Consider the following 22,208-nt stretch of genomic DNA (forward strand, 5'->3'; position numbering starts at 1 on the left):
GCCATGTACCTGCCCAGGATGGTGCTGCACCTCATAACTGTGTTGGTCTAGCTTCCCAAGCCAGCGTGCCAGTTGTCCTTCCAGATTCTTCAACATCATCAGCCACTTGAGTGCTGCATATTCTGTCCTGATGATAAAGTACGACCCATACAAGTAGGGATGGAAGAAATCAAGGCTCATCACCGCCAAGAGCTCCTTAAAGGCCACACAGGAGTTCTGCTCTGGTGGGCTGAGCTTCTTGTTGTAATATGCCACCACATACTACTGGTCATCCATCTGCTGTAATAGGACTCCACCAATACCATGTCATTAGCGTCACAGTAAAAGATAAATGGCTGAGTCTGGTCTGGGTACAGCAATACTGGAGAGCTTGTCATTACATCCTTGAATTCATCAAAAGCCTTCTGAGTCTCTGCTGTCCATGCAAACTTCTGCCTTTTCCCCAGCAGCTTGAGCAGAGGTGCAGCTATCGTTGCAGAGCCTTTGACAAAACGCCGATAGTAGGTGCACAAGCCCAGGAAACTCCGTAGCTCTTTCACACAAGTTGGAACTGGCCGGTTTTCCACAGCTGCCACCTTCTCTGGGTCAGTACAGTCGCTCCCCTTACCTACAATGTGTCCCAGGTACTTTACTTCCATCTGAAACAGGTAGCACTTCTTGGGGTTCAGCTTGAGGTGCTCTGTGCGGATCCTGTTCAACACCTCCGACAACCTCTCTAATTCCTGGTTGAAAGTCCGTCCAAACACAATAACATCGTCCAGATAGATGAGAGCTGTCTGCCAGTGCAGGTCTTCAAGTATGCAGTCCATGAAATGCTCAAAAGTAGCTGGGGCATTGCATAGACCAAATGGCATCACTTTAAACTGCCATAAACCCCGACTGTATGAAAAGGCTGTTTTCTCCTTGTCCTTCTCTGCAACCTTGACCTGATGATATCCTGCCTTCATGTCTAGGGTGGAGAACCACTTGGCACCTGACAGAGCATCCAGTGTGTCATCAATTCTTGGGAAGGGTATACATCCTTCTGTCACTTCATTCAGGGTTCGGTAATCTACACAGCATCTTACTGAACCATGCTTTTTCCTTACCAGAACCACTGTTGATGCCCAAGGACTGCTGGACTTTTTTATCACTCCTTGACTTTGGAGATTATCCATCACCATCTCCATTTCTTGTCGTTGGGCTGGCACCATCCTCCGCGCTGGCTGTTTAATCTGGCGGTGATCCCCGGTGTGTGTACTATGCTCCACCAGATCGGTGCATCCCAGGTCTAGGTCTCCAGTGGAGAAGACATCAGCTAACTTCGTCAGCAGCTGCCTCAACTTCAGCACTTGTGAGGCAACTCCTTGAAAATAGGTCTTGTAAGTGGTCTGGCAGGTACCCATCTTCTTTGACTATGCTTCTTTTACAGGCCTTCCTCTGTTGCCACTCAGAGTCCACCACCAGGCATAGTGCCACAATTTCTCCCTCAATGATCTTTGTGGCTCACGGGAGTAATTGGCCACCACAACCGGCATTTTATCTGCACCTGTTTCCACCAAAGTTCTCTCCACCATCACTTCAGCCTTCGTCTTGCACCGTACGTCAAGTTCCACTACCCCAATACAGCTGTTAAAAGAGCCACTCACCTTGCACAGTTGGAATAGTTCTGATTTGGGAGGTATCACTGTAGTGTGGAGCAGACTCACCTCACCACCAGAATTGGTATGTCTCACTGCTGTGACAGGAACCAACTTTCCTCGAACCTTCAACTTCTTGGAGCAGAAGTCCAGCTCACATCCCATGGACGTCAGATAGTCCAGACCCAGAAGGCAAGGATCCTCCACGTCAGCCACGTAGATAGCCTCTTGCCCTGCTACTTCAATCCGGACATCCAATGGTCCCCTCAGTTCTGTGTGGTGCCCAGTTTTGCCACACAGTTGTTCTGATGATTCAGGCAGATACCGATGATATAACACATCAGGCCTCACAAAAGTCTGCTCTGAGGCCAAATCAATCACTAGGCAACACTTTTTTCCGTCTACCCTTCCGTCTTGGGAAAAGCTGGCTGGTGGTTGCCTCTTAACACCAGCCTCCACTAGTTTTTTGCTTCTTTCTGGTCTTCAGCAGCCTTCTTCTTATCATCGTTTTCCTTCTTTGGACACTCAGAACTGATGTGTCCCACCACACTACATGCCCAACACGCTTTTGTTACAGTTGTTGAATTCCTTGCATTGCCCTGTACTTGTTAGCAGTCAGCTGATGGAATAAACAAAAGGTAAGCATACACATTTAATTTTCATGGGGCGCCTGTCAGTTGTAATGCGCGTAATAAAGTAGTGACGAACATCTTTTTATTAAATTATGACACAGACGTCTCCCAGTATCATGATATTCCTTATTATATTAAGAGAAGGTAGACATATTAAGAGAAGGTAGACATAATCTTTTATAGTATTTTTTAATAATTACTGAGACTGAAACGATGACATAGATGATAACAATTATGTTGGTGCTGCGGAGTTGCTCAGATGACAGACTGCACCGGAAAATGCGAGTCAGCCTGACTGACGCAACGATGCTCGCACATGACCACACCTACAGTAGGCCTATACTGCCTACAGCCTCGCAAATTGTAAGTAATGATGTTATGTGCTTCACCCTTGTTTACTGTAACTTTGATATTTTTGACAGCTCTTAACATCACTATACAGGTATTATTTAGCTACTCACAACAAGAATGCACGAAATCGGACAGTTTGGAAGAGGGTTGCCGAACGGCAATTTCTTTTCTCCCGTGAAATAGGCTATAGCAATCCAGCTTCCCAGCAATATATATATTTAACCCATTGGAGCCCGGTGTCCCCAGTGTTGGACAGAACTGGGAATTTTCAAACCTTAATAAAGTAGAGAATCCCCGGGTAGGGACCTATGAGCTTCGCGACTATGAGCCGATAGGCGGAGGGCGGTGCGCTTAGGACCCTCCCGGAACAGTGCCTGGCCCAGCAACGCTGGGATCCTATGGGATATATATATATATATATATATATATATATATATATATATTTATATATATATATATATATATACAGTGTATATATATATATATATATATATATATATATATATATATATACTGTATATATATATATATATATATATATATATATATATATATATATATATATATATATATATGAGCCTCTGTGGTACAGTGGTAAAGTGTGCGTTTTCGTACACTGGAGAACGAGGGTTCACGCCCGCCAGGATAATAAACTTTGGGAGTGTTCTGGCCACGTACTGCTTGTCGGACATCAGGGGTGCTGTGGTTGAACCAGTGTCGCATACTATAAAGTATGCTTGCACCCAGTCGGCTTGCGCGGGCCGATTACACTTGGTTCACGGACTACACACACATCCAAAGCCACAACAACACGACAATTACACTTACAAGCATTTCTCACCCTACGTACAATCTCCGCCAGACAGCCTAAGCCACTTGGTAGAGATACATTGGCTGTATCGTCCCTACTTCGGTAGGGATAGGCCGGTCCTGCAGTGGACACTCGAACAGCTGATGAGATATATATATACGATGTTTAGTGCATGTCTTTTACCATTATTAATAATACTGCACTTTTTATCTATGTATTTTTAAAGAGCCGGAGAAAATTGTAAGGGGTTTTAGGCAATGATTTTACCATTATTTGGAAGTATTGTTTTTGATGACCGAGGTTGATTTTGGTAAGAATACTTGTAATTGGTTTTCTTAATATTGCATTGATTGCCTCTCTTTCTATGTAGAAACGTAGAAAGAGAGCGGGAGGGAGGAGGAATCTGTAACAATCAATAGCCTACGTTCTGACTGTGTTCTTTCTTGTCCTGTGGCGTTACCCCACTCCGTCCCCTGCACGTAAATTCGAAATGAACCGAACTATTCTTAGACCTTGGACCCCGTCAGTCTGCTGACGTCCATTTCAATGAAGATTTTATAAAACTTTTAAAGGCATCTATTAGTGAAAGGGGTTATTAGAAGGTAGAGCTAAATTCTCCTGTTCGTAAAGTCTATCCAAGTTTAATAGAATCGTCTTGAGGAAGAACAACTAAAAAAAAAAAAAAATCTGCCATAGTTGCAGTTGGATATAGTATTCAGACTATTTTGTTCAGGTGATGGAATTAGACCACTGCAAGGGTTAATCACTATAGAAGTCAGTCCTTTGACCACTAGAGTTTTCCTTCAGCTAAGCAACGTAATTAATGCGACCAGAGAATGCGAAAGGGTTAAGACGTTGTAATTTCACAGGTTCGGCATGATACTCCAGCGAGGCTCACCATACCGACAGGCCTTCACCATGGAGTGAGTACGGTAGCGGGCCGAAGAAGGGGCAGACTTGAGGGTCGCATTCATTTGAAGGCTTCGTAACACCTTTTTCTTAGCGGTTTGTTTTGTCTATGACGCCTTGATATTTTCTGTCATGGTTTTTATATAATTCTAGTACCGACTTAGTTTGCATCATTCACATACCGGTAACACGAGGATATTGAGATGCAGTGAGCAGAGAAACTGGCTGAGGAAGAAATGTTGCGAAACCTTGAAAGTCACGGAAAATGCAGCCCTGAGTGTGAGGGAAGCAGGGAAAAACGAGTACAAGAGGGAGGAGAGAAAGAACACGGTAAAGGAGAGAGGGGGGGAGAGAGAGAAAAAAAAAGTAGAGGAGAGACGAAGGAAAGACAAGAGAGAGAAAATGTACAAGAGTATGGGGCAGAAAAAAGAAAAAGAAAAAGCTAGACCCAGTGGAGAAGAGAAAGAAATGAGGGTGAATGGGCACACGAGGAAGGGCAAGCACAGGAGGGAGGGGGAGTGTGTACAGCAGGAGCAGACAGGGAGAGAGTGGATAGGAAGGCACAGATATCAGGATGCATGTTGTCCTGTAACGAGGGTATTTCCTGGGTACAGTAAAGGGAAAACAGATAAAGGTAGAACGGGCACAGGAGAGACAAAGTGAAGGAGAGTGGGAAAGGAAAAGGTAGACGTGAGAAGAGAAAAGGAATACAGATGAAGAAAGAACAGAGGTGCAGAGGAAGAACCAGGACGAGAGAGAGAGAGAGGGAGGGAAGGGGAGGGCACAAGAGGGGGAAGAGGAGAGAGGGAGGAAGGGAAAGAAAGGGTAGAGGTGGAAGGAGGGAGGAACAAAAGAAGAGAGGAGAGCAGGGATCAGGGTAGTATAGGAAGAAAGGGAGGAGGGGGTGGGGGAGACGAGGAGAAGGGAATATAATAAAACGAAGAACGAGGGAATGGAAGAACAGAGGAAAAGTAAAGACTGAGTTGGGAGGAGGGCTCCACCTTTCTTTTTTTCACATTATTTATTCCATTCCCAAGTTGACATACTACATGTAATTACATACGAGTATTCATTCATAATTCCGTATACAAAGGTTGCTCTTTGAGTGAACTTCATACAGTTTTCTTAATCTGTCCTCGAACGTAGCCTCTTCACTATGGTAAAGTATTATTCATTTTCTTCTGGCAAATATTAGATGGGATGTGTTGATCAAATAGCAGCAGCAACTCAGAGTGATGAACCTGAGGGGTATATGCATGAGTGTGGTATGAACTGCCAAAAGGCAGAACAGGGTGACATGGAGGCGATGTTTGTGGTCGTCCCCTCCAGGTCAGGATTTAAGTAGAAGTCACTGTGAAGAAGGACTGTGAGAACTAAGATATTATGCCACTTGTGGATTTGGAGAAAGCATAACGATATGATAGAGTGAATGAAAAAGAAGTAGAGAAAGTGGTACTATACGTATGTTTGGTGTGGAAGGAAAACTGTTATGGCTAGTTGTTATGAAGAGTGTCTATAACAGTAGCGAAGCTTGTGTAAGGGAAGACGGATGTTTGAGTCAGTGATTCAGCATCAGTATTTGGGTGAGACGGGATGTGTGATTTCACCATGGTCTTTCAGTATACAGTATTGTACACTGTAAGAGTATATGGACTAAGATATGAGAGAAGTGAAAGTACGGGCTGAGGAGATGGGAGTGAAGCTGGTAATAAATGGTGAGAAATGGAATACAGTGTTTCACATCTGATGCAAGCAGATGAAGTTGTTGTTTTGCTTGCAAGTAATAAACGTAAACTTTATGGACAGGTTCAGATTTTTTTTTAATGCTGCTTAAGCGGCGAGTTCTGAAAGTAAATGTATATCAGTAAGGTGATGGTTGTTGAAGGAAAGCGACTCATAGTGTGGGTGAATGAAGAAAGACTGTTGTAATGGGGGAGTAAGAGGAAGAGAGGTAATGAAGTGAGAGGAAACTGAGATAAATGTCTTTAAAATGCTGGAAACTAAATGGATCAAGGAAATACGGTGGCTGATGCTGTGAAAGTCATGCTATGCAGTAGAGATCCGAATACAAAGACTGGAAGAGATCTGCATGAAGGTGTATTAGTGCTGATATAAACTTATGGTTGTGCGACTTGGAATTTTGAACTGCACGAGTATCAGAAGTCAAGAGTAAGAGCAGTAGAAATGGAACTGTTAAAGAATGCATGTGGGCTGCATGACTGGGTAAGATAAGAAAGGAAGAGATTCGTAACAGATTGTGCACTAAGGGAAGTCTGTTGATGAAAGGATTCGTAACAGATTGTACACTAAGGGAAGTCTGTTGATGAAAGGATTCGTAACACTGTACACTAAGGGAGGTCTGTCGATGAAAGGATTCGTAACAGATTGTGCACTAAGGGAAGTCTGTTGATGAAAGGATTCGTAACAGATTATACACTAAGGGAAGTCTGTTGATGAAAGGATTCGTAACAGACTGTACATTAAGGGAAGTCTGTTGATGAAAAGATTCGTAACAGATTGTACACTAAGGGAAGTCTGTTGATGAAAAAAGAGTGTGTGCTTACATGGCCATATAGACAATTGGGATGTAAAAGAAGTAATGAAAATGGTAGGCCAGACACGAGTAAGTGAGGCATTGAAGCTCAAGACGAAGGTGGATGGATTAATGTACGTGATCTATGAGTAGAGATAATCATAGTATACTGTACATTGTACAATTGGTGGCAATTCCGCGTGCGAAAAAGGCTGGCGTGCTTAAATGGATGTGGCACCGCTATATTTGTGTACATTCTAGGTGGGTTATAATTCGAGCATGTGATCTCACTGATACATATCGACAAGAAATCGACATTTCTTATAGTTTATAGAAATATAGAGACATCAGATCAGGTGAACATGGTATTTAGGCAAATAACTGATAATGTAATACAGCTTTTCTATAATCATCATATTTAATATAAAGCACATCTCTGCGTTTGAAACCAGATCCAGTCATACTGTTATCATCGTCTGGGTGAATAAAATACCTACGGTAATCAGTTTCCACAGTGTGAATATTGTATCAGTGGTTAATGCATGTCGCATAAATTAATGCATGCCGGTCGGCATTAATTACATCAGCACACAAAGGTATATTTCATCATGGCAAAGTTTGGCAAAAGGATGAAAATGAGATCCGAATACAGGTTGTTTTGTCGTATATATCACTGCCAGTGCTTCGCTGTTTAAGAGGACCTAAATACAGTAGGATAGTGTCTAGCACTAAACTTTCCCTGACCCCCCCCCCCACCTGGAACATCCCCACATTCTTGAATGTAATTCTTCTTCGTCACACATGTCCTGTCCTGATGAGGGTTCATAACCTATTGATTTTTATACGCTGTATAAAGCTAGAATTAGCCAAAAAAGACTTGCACTGGTAGCTGCCGATCTTTTTTGGGTGGAGCTCGAAGGCAGTCTTAGTTCATTCACGGGGAATCCCCGGGATGTAAATAAACACAGCGGTGCCACATCACTTGAAACTCTCCAGTCCCTGAAGCACGCGGAATGCGGCCAGTTGTACGTGAATCTCTTGAATAAGCGAAGTCTGGACGTCGAGGAAGGAAAAGAATTGACCAAGGACAAAAAACTATGAATGAAAAATGTTCGGATATGCACATGCCCCACGCTTAACCTGACAGTCAATGAAATGGGTCTATCCTACAGAACTATGAAATGCAGTTTTGTGTGGATTGTTTGATTTGTGGGATGGAGCCAAAAATTCTGAAGAATGCTGAGTGGGTGGATGTGTGGTTCATGTATACTGGCCGCTTTGTTGATAGCTCTACTTTTGTACTTTCTTGTTCCTGCTTTTATGTTTGGATCCGTTACCCTTGTGAGCGGGAGTGAAACTGACGACGACGATGGTCACGAAAATATTATTATTATTATTATTATTATTATTGTTATTACTATTATGATAACACCTTTGATTATTATTTTATTATTATTATTATTATTATTATTACTGTTGCTAGTATTATTATCATTATTATTTCCATCTTCGAAAAGACCGACAGCGAGTCTATATCTAGCCTCTATTATTCGAAAATCTCTCGTAAGCGGAATAGAGTCGTCTGGCCGTGGCAAGAATAAAAAAATGACGTCATCGGATGGAAAGGCTTAACATACTGGATGGTGTTATGTTTTAATCTCTTCCTCAGACTTAATTATCCAACTTCATGGTTTTTATTGTTTTTTCTACCCCAAAGCTTAATTACTCAGCCACATTTTTTCATTGTCTTTTCCATTTAGTGATCTCGTTATTTTGCTGTAATTATTGTTTTCTTCGTATTTACGCCCTCGACCTTAACTCATCCAGTTCGATGACGTGTTTTATTTCAGTCTTGCTACCAACAGACGATTTTATGAACTTAGGGGGCAGCGTGGATGTTGTCGCTGCACACTTAGTTGATAATTATGTAGTAAACGGCTTGCAATCGTTAAGACATGATTTACATGGATTAAGATGTTTTTGGATAGATCATTGATTATCAACTGAGTTAAATTTACTGCTGATTAAGGTGTAGAAGCACAGGGTGGTGATGGTGAACACATGGTGAGAGGAGTTGTAAGCTGCGAGATAAAAGGGCCAGACTCAGGACGTGTTTGTCATCTCTCACGGTAAGGAGTTGCTTACACCATAGAAAGTGTAGAGCTACAGGTCAGATTGGAGGGAGAGTCTGGAGAGTCAACAGGTACGGTCCGTGATCTGGCACGACCAGGAGTGTGACATTATTGTGGGATCAGTAACATTAGCGACCACACACTGTGTCCTGTGAACCCATAGACCCTCATCACTTAAGTTGACCCATCACGTGTGCGGTAACGTTAAGTGCTTAAGGAATGATGTAGTTGTGGAAAGCATATGTATGTATGCACGTATATATACCAGTGATTATGATGGCTATGTGATTAACCAGTGTGCTTATAATGATAAACATATTATGTTTGTACTGTATGTTAAAGACTAGGTCGAACGGATGTAGTCTCTGTTGTTGCAGGTTTGACAAATATGGGAGCAAGTCCAACTGGCGGGTCTTGTTATTATCCAGACGACTAGGGTATAGTAGTGTGGCGATTACATTGGAAGTAAAAAAAGAGAAAGAAAAAAAAAAAGCCTTTCAAGCACAGCTGCAGAAAATGAGTGAGGGAGGTAATATATACAGTATGATAATGAATGCTGGAACTCTCTAAACAGTCTCCTAAAGGCTACTGACATATCCTGTACCTGAATGAAGGAGTACCCTAGGCATTTGGTGACAGCGTGTGATGATGAAGTGGAAGCAGCAGTTAGAGAAAAAAGGACGCCGTTTAATGAATGGAAGAAAGGTGGAGATGAAGAGTTGTACTTGGCGGCCAAATGTAGGTCTAGGTGTATGAGGTATATAGGGCAAAGGCTATGGCATAAAGATATAACAGCTAATCAGTCCCGATGTGAGAAATTAGACATTCAAGATGTCACAGCAAATGATTCGGGAAATTAGAAAACTGTGTGTGAGTAACCAGTCAAGCATGATGCACGGATGTCAGATGCTTGCAAGTGAAGACATAAAGATAGAATGGAGGGAACACTACAGCCGTTTGCTGAATAAGGACTGGGGACGAGGGTTTTGTGCTGCTGAACGGTGCAAGACCCACCAACTGAGATTAACCCATTAGCTCCCATGGTTCCTCTTTGAGGGATTGTGCTGGAAGGGTATTAAGCGTACTGTCCTCCGCCTATCGGCTCATAGTCGCAAAGCTGATAGGTCCCTACCCCAGGGATCCTTTCTTTATTAACGTTTGGAAATGCCCAGTTGCGCCCTATACCGAGGACACGGCGCAAATGGGTTAAAGAGGAGGTAATTAGAAGCGCAGTCAGGAGGAGGATGTTGGATAAAGCAGCTGACACCTTGAAAATACTGGCTGAGATGTCCAAACTGCTGGTAATATACTGTTAGGGGTGACAGTGGTAACTGATGAGTTAACGGCAGTTGTATGGGACGACACAGTACCTAAAAACTGACTGAAGAATGTTATTGTGAATGTGTATACAGGTAAATGCGATGCAGTGGAGAAAGATAATTACAGAAGGATTAAGCTGTTAGATCAGATAATGGGTGTTATGGGAAGGGTTAAAGACCGCATGACAGCGGTAGAAATGCCTTTGATTTTACTGACAGGACAGAGGCGGCATCGGTACAGAGGTGGCCTGCAGTCCTAATGGATCCAGGTTCGAATCCTCGCTGGGTCAGGGAACAGTTTAAGGATTTGAATTTCATGAATCAGACTTCAGTGATCTACATGATGACCAGCCGACATGTCATAAAAATACCCCCGCTAATACCAGTACACCAGGTCCTCTATGAGACAGACCTAGCATGTACTCAGTATGTACGGTGGGTGTTAGCACCGATGTGGTGACATGTAGAGGTGTATGGTATGTGGGAGGACTACTGGGCCTTGAGAGCAGGCTGTGAAGCCTATTCCCGGAGTCAGGAAAAAAAATGCTACACCAGCTGCATGAAACATATCTCGGAGAGAACATAAAATTGTACTATGGTGTTGCGGACTTGGAATAGGCAGTTTGGCATAGTCTCAAGACAGGTAATAAAATGGGCTATGAAAAAATTATGTGTTAATTAATGGGTCGTCAGTTGTATGATGAAACTATACGAAAAGGCAGCTACTACGAGAGTGAATGGAAGCTAAGAGAGGAATTCTCGATCAGTGTTGGTGTGCATCACGGTTCAGTGCTGTCATTGCTGTTCATCTTGGCATTTGAACCATTGCCAAGATAGTCTTCGTGGAAGTGGGCTACCTTGGGAACTTTTATATCTGATTATTTTGTTTTGACTGCCGAAAGCAAACAAGAGGCCAGAGAGAGATTCGAGAGATGAAAGGATAGGATGGGAGCAAAGGAACTTTAGGTTACTGGTAATACTGATAAAACACAAGTTATATTAATCAACAGATGTGAGAATGGTAATGTCGTGGTCCTGTGACGTGTGTGTAAAGGAAATTCGAAAGAATTCTATCTTACATGTAACTTGTAATATATGGCCGGAAACAGCACATTGGAGAAGGAGGGATGTGATTCCTAGGGGAATCACCACGAGTTTGAATTATTGTTGACTCGTTACCAAATTCCTCCAAATTTATTGCCGAATCCCTCTTTTCATTGAAGTTATTCTATGATAAAATTCATTTCATATATACGAATACTTTGATAAATGAGTTTTTTTTTTTTTTTTTTTTTAATTGCAAGAAATCATTGGTCTGCCGAAAGTGAGGGGGACGTACGACCCCCACGCCCTCCCCCATCCTACTAAATCCCTGTCTGTAATAAATGGGTTCACAAAATAAATGGTGTTGGAGGCAGGTTGCAGAATGTTAAAAATTTTCAGGCTGCACCATGTAGAGGTGTCCGGGCTGTGGGTAACAGAAACGGAATTGAGTGGGGAGACACTTATTTGAAATGGGCAGAAGAATTTTGTTACCAAAGAGATACGCTAAGTGCCGGAGAAGGAGCAGAGGCTTATTCCATTACCAGAATGAGAAGTGGATGGAAGTGGTTTAGGGATGTTGCTCATTGTCTAGGAAGGGGTACTCCTCTCATGGCAAGGGTACAGTACTCTCCACAAAACATGTTTGAAAGTATCATGTTACTGCAGTGAGACTTGGCCTGTGAGGGAATAGGTTAGATGCAAACTAGAACACAGAGAAGTAAGAATACTGAGATGGATTGATATGATCTCACTGAGTAACAGACATGAAAATAATGCGCTGAGAGAGGTTTTGGTTTAAGACGTATTAGAAAAGTGATGTGACCCGGTAGAGTGTGATGGTTTGGAGGTGCTGAGAGGAGGCGCAGACGTGAATGTAGAGGGAAGAACGGCCAGAGGTACACTGAGGAAGGTGTGGGGTGAGGTCATGCTTGAAGAACTAAGCGCTATGGGACTGAACGGAGAAACTGTTCAAGACTGCTGCAGATGTACAGCTGCCATCAGGTGAGAAACCCTACACGTGCTTGCATGGTTGGTGGTCTTTAAAAGTAAACCTGCTATAGATCTCTCGTGTTAAAGACGTTAATGAAACCTAACTTTTTCATCCATCCATCATCCAATCCTATGGCACCCCATGAGGAGCGTAGGAGCCAGGGGCTAGGTAAGTTGGTCCTGACATTTAAGATGAGACTGACTAGCCTCACTCATCCCTGAGTGGCATTATGTGAGCAGTAAACCCCAACCATCCGTTGGATATAAACCTACACAGGCTCTATCCGATTGGAGCGCCTTAATTACCCACTAAACCACCAGGCTCCATAATTTCGTTATATGATTACCACCCAGTGTAGTAAATGGTTTTCTGGTGTACAGGAAACCATTTGGCCTGTCACTCAGTGTAGAGTCACCCATAGCCAGAAGGAAAAGGAAAGAGTGAAGGAAAGAAAGACAGAAGAGGGAGTGTTAAGTAACCCGTAAGTAGAAGGAAGAGGAAAGAATGAAGGAAAGAAAGACAGAAGAGGAAGGATGGAAAGAACGAAGAGAGGAAAGGGCTGGCACCCAAGAGCAGCATTACATCGAATGAGTGGATGATGAGCTTCCCCACCAACCATTTTGAAAAATCGCTCCAACTCTAAAATACTCGTCTTATACTCGTCCTGTGGTAGCAAAAATAGGATGCAAAATACGTCACTGGAGTGAAGTGGGAGTGAGGTAGGACCCAGAAAGCAAGGAAGCAAATTACATCAGGAAATAGCTAATCAACATCATGCCCTAAAGGAATGGATCAGACACACATTCACTCACCATTAAAGCTTTGGAATCCTTATTCTACTTCACAGGCCTGATTTTCTCCACATTTTAAAACCCGCACTAGCGAAGCACGAGAGGGTGTTATGTTTTTAGCGGCGTGTGTGTGTGTGCGTTTTTAACAAAATAGCTCATACAATCTTTACCAGACTTGGTGGACGGGTGGTGGGACAACCCATACTGATACCTATTTTTTTTTTTTTTTTTTTTAGAGCAGTTGGTCAAAGGGCAAGGTCAGAGGGCAAGGTCTGACTGGCTTAACAAAGTCAGTTTAACGAGTTTTTATCCAAATTAGACCAAACTTGGGGGAAATGCTGAGAGTAAGGCAAGAAAGTAGTTTTCCAGTTTTGAGAGCAAAGGTCAAGCTCACAAGGCAAGGTCAGAATGTGATGCGTGGGTGTAAATGTTAACAAAATAACTCAAACAGTTTTGATGTGATTTAAGTCAAACATGGAAGGTTTAAAAGTTAGCTAAGAAGTAAACTTTTTTTTTTTTTAACCATAGGCCTTAGGGGAAGATTAACTTCAACAATTTTTTTTTTATTTCGACCAAACATTGTGAAAGGGTTGAGGGTGAGGCAAGAATAGGAGGATTTGATTTTAAGACCCATCAGAAAAGAGCGGCATGTGATTATATCCCTACGTAATTTTTTTTTTTTTTAAATACTTTTGTGTACTGCATTGGATGTTAACAGTTGAACCATAATAATGATGCTTTTCAGGTGCACATCCTACACCATAATGGCACGTACTGGAGAGAGAGAGAGAGAGAGAGAGAGAGAGAGAGAGAGAGAGAGAGAGAGACAGACAGACAGAGAGACAGACAGAGACAGACAGACAGACAGACAGAGGGAGAGAGAGAGATGTAGGAACGGGATTACATGTCATTTTGCTGCCTCGATCTTGTTCCTGTTTTTCCACATTGCCAGACCTACATTTGTATACATTTTATCAATTATTTTATACTTGTTTTGCTGATTTTTAAAGCCTTCTATGTAAGAACACCCTGAAGGTTTTGTAAGTTTTTCGCCATAAGAGCGTTGTAATGGTGTAGGGATTAACGAAGGCTCTGGCTAACTTTCTCCAGTTCGAAAAGCCCCTCTTGAGATGAACAAATATATAACGAGGAGCACTGAGAGAGCTCAACACCCACGCCTTGCGACTGATCTTGGACCGAACTTTGACCCAGCTCTGTGACCTCGATCTTTAACTGATTGTTCTCGCCTCAAAATAATGTTGCCCACTTGTTCTCAAAACTGAACCAATTCAAGTCAAAACTAAGTGGACCCTTTCTCGACCTATTACCTTTGGCCTTTTTCGGACAGTATCTTCTTTGCTTCTGGCCCGGTGGAGAGTGAAACCCCTGTGAAAAAAACCAAGGTGATCGGCTTTGTCATTTTAGAACTTAAAAGAGCTAAAACGAAAGAAAGAATATGGAGGAATTTGGATTTCTGTCGACTGTGTTTTAGCGTGTTAGAGTTATGTTTTATATACACTAGGAGAGGCTTTGTGTATGTACAAACATGAGGAATAAGACTAGGTACTAAAAAAAAAAAAGTCCTTGTTTGGGAGTTAACGAAGGCTTACACTTATTAAGGCTTACGGCGTTGGCCCATCCCCACATAGTGTCTGACAACACTGATAAGACAAGGCCAACTCGAGCAGTTTTGATCTGATTTTAACCAAGCTTGGTGGAAGTGTTAAGGGTCAGGCAGGAACGAAGGCATTCAGTTGTGAGAATAGTCAGTAAAAGGTCAAAGTCACAGGGCAAGGTCAAAGTTCGACCCATTATGTCTGAGTATAATCATCTTGAATTAAAATTTGCTCTATTTATTATTCAATAACATATTTATCAGTAACCTATCAATATTTTTTTTACAGTTTGTTATGAATTATTATAAAAAAAAATTAGACTAATTTTGGAGAAAAAAATGATTCAGCAAGATTGTCTTAAAATAATTTTCTATGTCAAAGCAAAGACAGATATTCGAATATCTTTCCTAGTGAACTTTTAGGAGCTCCCATTCCCCCTACCTCGATGAAATTTGATCAGATTATTGTGGGAGGCTCTTACCTTGCTCCTACCCCATGTAAAGGACTTTGCTGCCTCCTGCTCCCTGTAAGGGTTGATGGTGATGATGTTGGTGATGTTACTTCTCCCATTTTCATATAATCTCTTTCATTATTCTAACCCATATTTCATTTGCCGATCTCTCTCTTTCTCTCTCTCTCTATCTCTCTCTCTCTCTCTCTCTGTATATATATATATATATATATATATATATATATATACTATTTTCCCGCTTACTCCGACCTCCAGCATCCTTCACTTCATTGACACTGGCCTGATGGACGCTTGGAAAAGGAGATTCTGGCCCGCTGCGAGTCGGTGCGTGGGAGGGGCTGCAAAGAGACCAGGTGCAGTATTTAAAAATTTAATGTTAAGATGTATTGAGAATGCCTTGGTTGTACTTGTGTATTCACTCATACAGTCACCAAACAATTAGTAACTAAAGTGAATAAGAGAGTAATACGAAGAAAAAGTTTTTTTTTTTTTTTCAAAAGTGTTGTGAAGATTTGCGTATGGTGGGAGGTGGTGCTTACCATCCCCTCATTCGATGTAGCGCCACCTCCAAGTGACTTTGCACTGAGTGAGTAGCCAAATGGTTTACTGTAACCGTGGAAATCACTTCGCTGGGTAGTAACCATATAATCAATCCCTGGGGTTGAAGAGAATGGTTATTGTCCCCCGAATTCCCTGCGGCCTGGTGATGAAAAGGGAGAGGGTGGACCGGGATTAGCAGTCCCACGCCCTTAACACTATTCTTACTCGCTGGATATGTAGCAGGACACCATGGATCTGGAACCTGCACTATATAGTATTAAGCAGGTTCGTGTGGCCTGTTGGAATCTAGGAGATATGAATGATGAATGTATGAGAAAGGAAGTGGTAAATGTGTTCAAGGATACAAGGTATGTCGTGATAGCGTTATGTGAAGCAATAACGAAAGGGTGCGAAGTGTGTCAGGTCATGTCTAACAACACAAGGGCACTGTAAGAAGGGAGTTGGTCTACTGATGAATGATGAGTGGCAGAGGAGAATGAAAGGCAGTTCGAGGTGTATTGATGTCTAGTTCCAGTTTGAGAGGGTAAAAGTGGCGATGATTGTTGCGTATGCACAATGCAATGAGTCAGGAAGGAAAAGGACAGATCTTGTGACCAGTTGACAGGACGGATGCCCAGGAGTTAGAGTATATAATTATGAGGGGTGAGATGAGTGCAAAGTTGACACCAGCCTTGTGGAATGATGCAAATGGTCAGTACGGAGTATGGGGGGAGGGGGAATGATAACTGACAGCTTAAAAACTTGCTTCAGGAAAGGAGGCTATGTATTTGTAATTCATATTTTGAGCATAAAGAAGTACAGAAATATACAAGGTACATAGAAACTGCCAAAACGATGAAAGGAGCTCGACTGATTGTGAGCTGGTAGTCAGAGTTAAATTGGGGTGTTGCTGATACGACGACGGTGAGAGGACGATGAAGAGATTTATCTGATCATATCAGTGTAGTATGTATGATAAAAGAGAGAGAGAGAGAGAGAGAGAGAGAGAGAGAGAGAGAGAGCAGAAATCATAGTGGAAGGCTGGAAGTGGGGAAACTGAAAAACAGAGCAGTGGCAGTTGAATATCAGGTAACGCCAAAAGACGAGTTTTAAACTGAGTTGCGAGGAAGTAATCTGGAAAATTTGTGGAGTGCATACAGGGAGTGTTTGGTAAGTCGGTACGTGGTGTTGCGTGGTTAACAAGTAAGAAAGGTACAGCTTGGTGGAATGCAGAGACTGAAAAGGGCAGTGGAGAAAAAGACAAGGAAGTGGCTAAAGTGGAGACAAAGAAAAGGGATCAAATGAAAGAGTAATAAACTTGTGAGTAGTCTAGTAAAGAGAGAGAGAGAGAGAGAGAGAGAGAGAGAGAGAGAAGGAGATGTAAATAATGATACTGGAAGAAAAATGAATGTAAACTATTCTGAAAATTAAAAAGTACTCTGGAATGAGGTGAGAAAATGTAAAAATTAGGGTGTTAACTGTGTGACAGTGTAAGGGATGGCAATGGAAAAATACTAACAAATAAAGTGAGGGACAGAGGAAAAGAAGATTTTGAATGACTGATGAATGGGAATGGTGAGAGAAGACCAGTTGTAAGTATGTAGGATTGGGTTTGGTGGTGTGCAGAGAAGGAATTTCGTGCCAGGAAATGTGACAAGAAGTGAAGAATGCTGTAAAACGGTTGAAAAAAAAAAATTGGATGGCAGCGAGTGTTGAGATATGGGAGAGATGATCAGGAGCAGAGGCTGGGAAAGAAAGTTTGCAAGGATGAGTTGAACTATACCAGTAGAGTGGAAGACAGTAAATGTTCCCTTGTACAAAAATAAAGATGGCCGAAATGAGTGCAAATATTATCAAAATATAAATCTGTTCAGTGTTGTAAGAAAAATATATGGAAGAATTATCCTAGAGAAAGTAAGGAATGTATCAGAAGGCTTGTTGAGTGACAAACTTGGGGGCATGGGAAGTTGTACGGGATGTGGTTCAGTTACTCACCATAATTCAGTTAGTAGAGACGCATGTGAAGAGGTCTGTAAGGTATTTATTGCATATATGAATGTAGAAAAATAATACAAGGTAAATATAGACAAGTTAATGAAAGGTTTTGCAAATGCACGGTGTGCAGGGAAAGTCACTGAATGCAGTTACACGTGTTTTTATAATGACTGTGAAGTTTGTGTACAAGCAGGTCCGAGTGGGTGGTTTAACGTGTTGATATAGGACAAGGAAGCGTTATATCCCGATGGTAGTCCATTATTTATATGGATGGAGTTATGAAACAGTCAAAACCCAATAGATGGACAGAGAGAGGAGAATGAGAAGAGTAATGAATGATAATGGGTGGGGTAATCTAAATCTGATGTATGCAGATGAAGCTGTGCTGCAGGCTAATGATGAACAGGAACTTTGCAGATTGGTGCATTATTGTGTTGATGTCTGTGGGCACTGCTTGAAAGGAAATGTGGATAGGACCACAGTGATGGTTGCTGAAAAAGGTGGCTCCCAATGTGATGTTCTGTTGAAAGAAGAGAGACTTGAACTTAAAGTTTAAGTACCAGGGTGCAGTGAACAGAATAGTGAAGTTAAGTGTTCAAAGAAAATGGAAAGAAGAGTGGCATGGGAAAGGAAAGTGGTTTGTACTATGAAGGCCTTGATACAAAACACAAGTCTGAGCGTGGCAGCTGCAGGAGGATTGCATGGAGTATGTGTAACCACACTGACATAGATTTGAGACTCTGGTGTAGCATGAAAATGAAGTCAAGAGTTACAGCAGTGGAGATGGGATTCTTGAGAAACGTGTATGGGATGTGGATTGTTGACAGGATTAAAAAAAAAAAAAAAGTGTGAATCATGAAAGTAGTGTAAGTCCATGGACAAAAGAGTTGAAGCGATTGTCCTTAAAATCTTAAATGGTATAGTCATATGGAGAAAATGGATATAAACAGGGTGATGAAAAGCATTATGTGAGCGAGTTTAAAGGTGGGAGGAGGCGTGGTAGGCCACGAACGTGGATGGGCATGGCAACTGAGTGTGTAAGAGAGGTGTGAAGGTTGACGAGGGTAGAAACTGGCAAGGGACCAAGAGGGTTGGATGAATTTCGTACGGAGAGGTGTGAGACAAGGGTTTGATACCCCATTCTGAATTGGCAGTTGTCGAATTGGCCCTGTCTTTAAGGTAATTATGATGCCATATGTAGAAAGATGTATCTTTAAGGTGGAGGCAAGATTCTGGATCTTGACTGGTGCCCATTTCACATGGCGTGAAGTTGCTTAGTTACGCTGGTACAAGGGTCGGGGAACTTTTTAGGGTATTACCTAAAAATTTGAGTAGAATGAAATTACCCCCTGACTTCAAAAAAAAAAAAAAAAAAAAAAACGTGTACACAATCATATCAAATGTTTGGCGGCTAAGCAACAAATATCATGATAACATGATACACGGTTTTACATCTTGTTCACCAAAACTTACATCATTTACGTGAAAAATCAGTAATATACCGCACACATTACCTCTCATACCGCACGCATCCCCCCCCCCCCCCAGATTTTTAGATTTGCCCCATTTGGGATAATTTATCCGTGTTCCCCAACCCCTGTCCTAGTATTATAGTCTTTCCTTTTCCTGCCTGTCCTTACCTTACCTCACCCCACTGCAGGCGAGGAAGAGAGGCGGGGTGATTGTGATGATGATTATGATGACGATGATGTTAATATCCCTTATCATTATTTCCCCAGTTCGGCCCCTTAATATTTTTGACATGGCGGGCACCCTGCTGCTGTTTTTGGTGGGAATCTTCCTTGGTCTTCTCTCTTTCGTCGCGGAGGTTTGTCTTGGAAGGTTATCGTCTCTGTTGTGAGCTCTTTTCATCAGTAATACCTCTTCCTAGGAAGGTCATCATGTAAGGCCATTCTTGAAATACTGATAAAAATAAAATAATAATAATAATAATAATAATGTTACGTCCGCCCCCCCACACCGCCACAGGCTCCAGCAGCAGTAGTCCAGTATAGGAAGGACGTTGCCCAGTTAGTTGTTCTTCCTATGGTCAGCCTTAAGGTGTACAGTACACAAGATCAGTATAAACACTGGCTCCTTAAAGTTCACTGTCTTTATTTTCCAAATATTTCCACTTAATGCTTTTCGACTTCTCTTCACTGTTCTCACAAGCACTGAAGCTATACACACATCACTGATTGCAGTTACATTTAATGTTTAACAACACTTAGCAGTTATTTCACTTAATGCTTGACAACATTTCACAGTTTTTCACAAGTACCAAAAATAATCTTCACTGACAGTAATTACACCTAATCCTTGCCAGCAACACTTCACAAGCTGAACCAAAACCGACTGAACTTCACTCAAACTGAACTGAAAACCAACTGAACTCAAAATAGTCTCTACTCCATCCTTGTATAAGCTTGCATTGTTTGAGAAACGTCTACATTCTATGAGAACAACAGTTGCCTACTTGGGGACATCAAAACATGCCAGAATTTTCTTACATAACACTCTAAATCATTTACCATACGATTTTAAATTACATTATTTAACAAGCAATCACTTAAATTGAACATTTTAAAGAAAAAGAGCAGAAAAATTAATGCATAACTTACGAAACAGCAAGCAAACTGGCAAATCTGACTCATACCGATACCGGAGCTGCCGTATACGAAACGCCAAGAAGCTTCTCGAGCACCTAGCTGGCAAATCTCACTTCATAACACTACCCCCTCCCTAGTTCTTTGTCGTCCCAACAAAGCTACACAATCTATACAAACATAAAACTTAATCCTAATGAAACATCTAACTACAGCATATACAAAATAATCCTTCAACTTATCAGGTCTTCTTCTGTGCCGCTTCTGATGACGTCCTTGCTCCTCCACACAGTCCACTTATTCTGGAAGGTCTTGGTCCTCTTGCTGATTCACTTCTTCCCTCGGGAAACTGTCACCATCCTCTTGCACTTCAGCTCCTTGGTCCTCCTCAACATCCTCGGCCGCAGATAAGCACAATTCCTCGGAGATGTCGCAGCGGTACTGCCCTGGCCTATGGTACTGCCACAAACAGTTCACGTGTACCACCTTTGGGCGAGACTTCCTGCCTCCCTGAATCTGATATGTTACGTCTGATAGGCGGTCCAACACGGTGAAAGGCCCGTCCCATGGGCTTTGCAGCTTCGATGACTGTCCCTTCTTTTGCTGAGGATTGTATAACCAAACTTGGTCACCATCCTTGAAGCTCACCTCACTTGCCTTGGCATCATACTTGCACTTCATCACCTCTCCTAAAAACTTGAGGGCTCCTCGAACTTGATGATGTATCTCAGCCAGCCTTTCCTGAAGGTGCTTCGCATAGCTGGTGGTGTCTGTAAGCAACTCTTCACCAGGTGGTCTCCACATTAGCAAGTCAATAAGTGTAACTCGTTGCCCAACATCAGTTTTGCAGAAGGGTAGCCGGTAGACTCATGGGATGCAGAACGATAAGCCATCAGCAGTGCAGGTAACTTCTGGTCTCATTCTGTTTGTCCCTGTACGAAGTACTTGACCAGTTCGTGTCCTAAAGTCCAGTTGAATTTCTCCACCATCCCATCTTACTGGCCTTAGTGGGGTCATCCTGGTCTTGTTGAAATGCAATAACTTGCAGCAGTCACGGAACACAGCAGACTCGAAGTTTCTACCCTGGTCTGAATGTAGCTCTTGTGGCATCCCAGAATGACAGAAAAACTGATTAACAAACACCTGAGCAACAGTCGCAGCCTCTTGATCAGGGATAGCATAGGCTTCTGGCCACTTTGTGAAGTAGTCCATGGCGGCACACATATACTGGTTTCCACCTTCAGTGAGTGGCAAAGGTCCAGCAATGTCCACCGCGACTCTTTCCATCGGGGCACCCAGTTGGTACAGCTGGAGAGGGGCGCAGCCACGTCTCTTGGGTCCCTTCTTGGCACAGCACACATCACAGGCCCGACATCACTCTTAAACATCCTGACGCATGCCAATGCAGAACTTGCATTGCAGCTGGCTTAGAGTTGTCTTCACTCCCAGGTGCTCACTAGTGATCTGGTTATGGGACTCATCCATGGTCTTATACCCCATTTTCTTCGGAACCACCAGTTGCCAATACTTGCTGAGGCCACTGGGTGTCTCCCACTGACACTCCTGCAGTCCATTGTTCAGACAAAGAAGGTCCCACTGACTCCAGTAGCTCCCGGTCGCAGGGCCTAACCCAGAAACCCGCTCCCAAGATGATTGCACTGCACTCCGCTGCAGCCATCCAGCACCAGTTGCAAATCTGCATCCTCCCCAGGTCCCTATCATCTGATGCTAGCCCCGTCACTACAGTACAGCAGCATTTCATCTTATGATTCCCATTCCTACTACTCTGCATGTTGTCTGTTCTTCTGCGTTCTCGCACACTATTCATCAAGGTACTTACGCATTTC

At 42.5% G+C, this 22,208-nt stretch overlaps 1 protein-coding gene across 1 annotated transcript in view; it reads left to right on the forward strand.

Moving 5' to 3' along the window:
* LOC145411870 (glutamate receptor ionotropic, delta-2-like) overlaps positions 1–21,792 on the forward strand; it is an 86,642-nt gene extending 64,850 nt beyond the window's left edge. The window contains exons 10-13 of the mRNA XM_080281828.1: positions 4,283–4,336; positions 15,476–15,573; positions 19,495–19,583; positions 21,661–21,792. Of these exons, the coding sequence (XP_080137954.1) occupies positions 4,283–4,336; positions 15,476–15,573; positions 19,495–19,583; positions 21,661–21,792 (373 nt within the window). The remainder of the gene's footprint in view (positions 1–4,282; positions 4,337–15,475; positions 15,574–19,494; positions 19,584–21,660) is intronic.
* Positions 21,793–22,208: the final 416 nt, after the last annotated feature.

This window comes from Coenobita brevimanus, chromosome 91, assembly GCF_032717465.1.
Source record: "Coenobita brevimanus isolate Jiangsu-jjx chromosome 91, ASM3271746v2, whole genome shotgun sequence".
Lineage (NCBI taxonomy): Eukaryota > Metazoa > Arthropoda > Malacostraca > Decapoda > Coenobitidae > Coenobita > Coenobita brevimanus.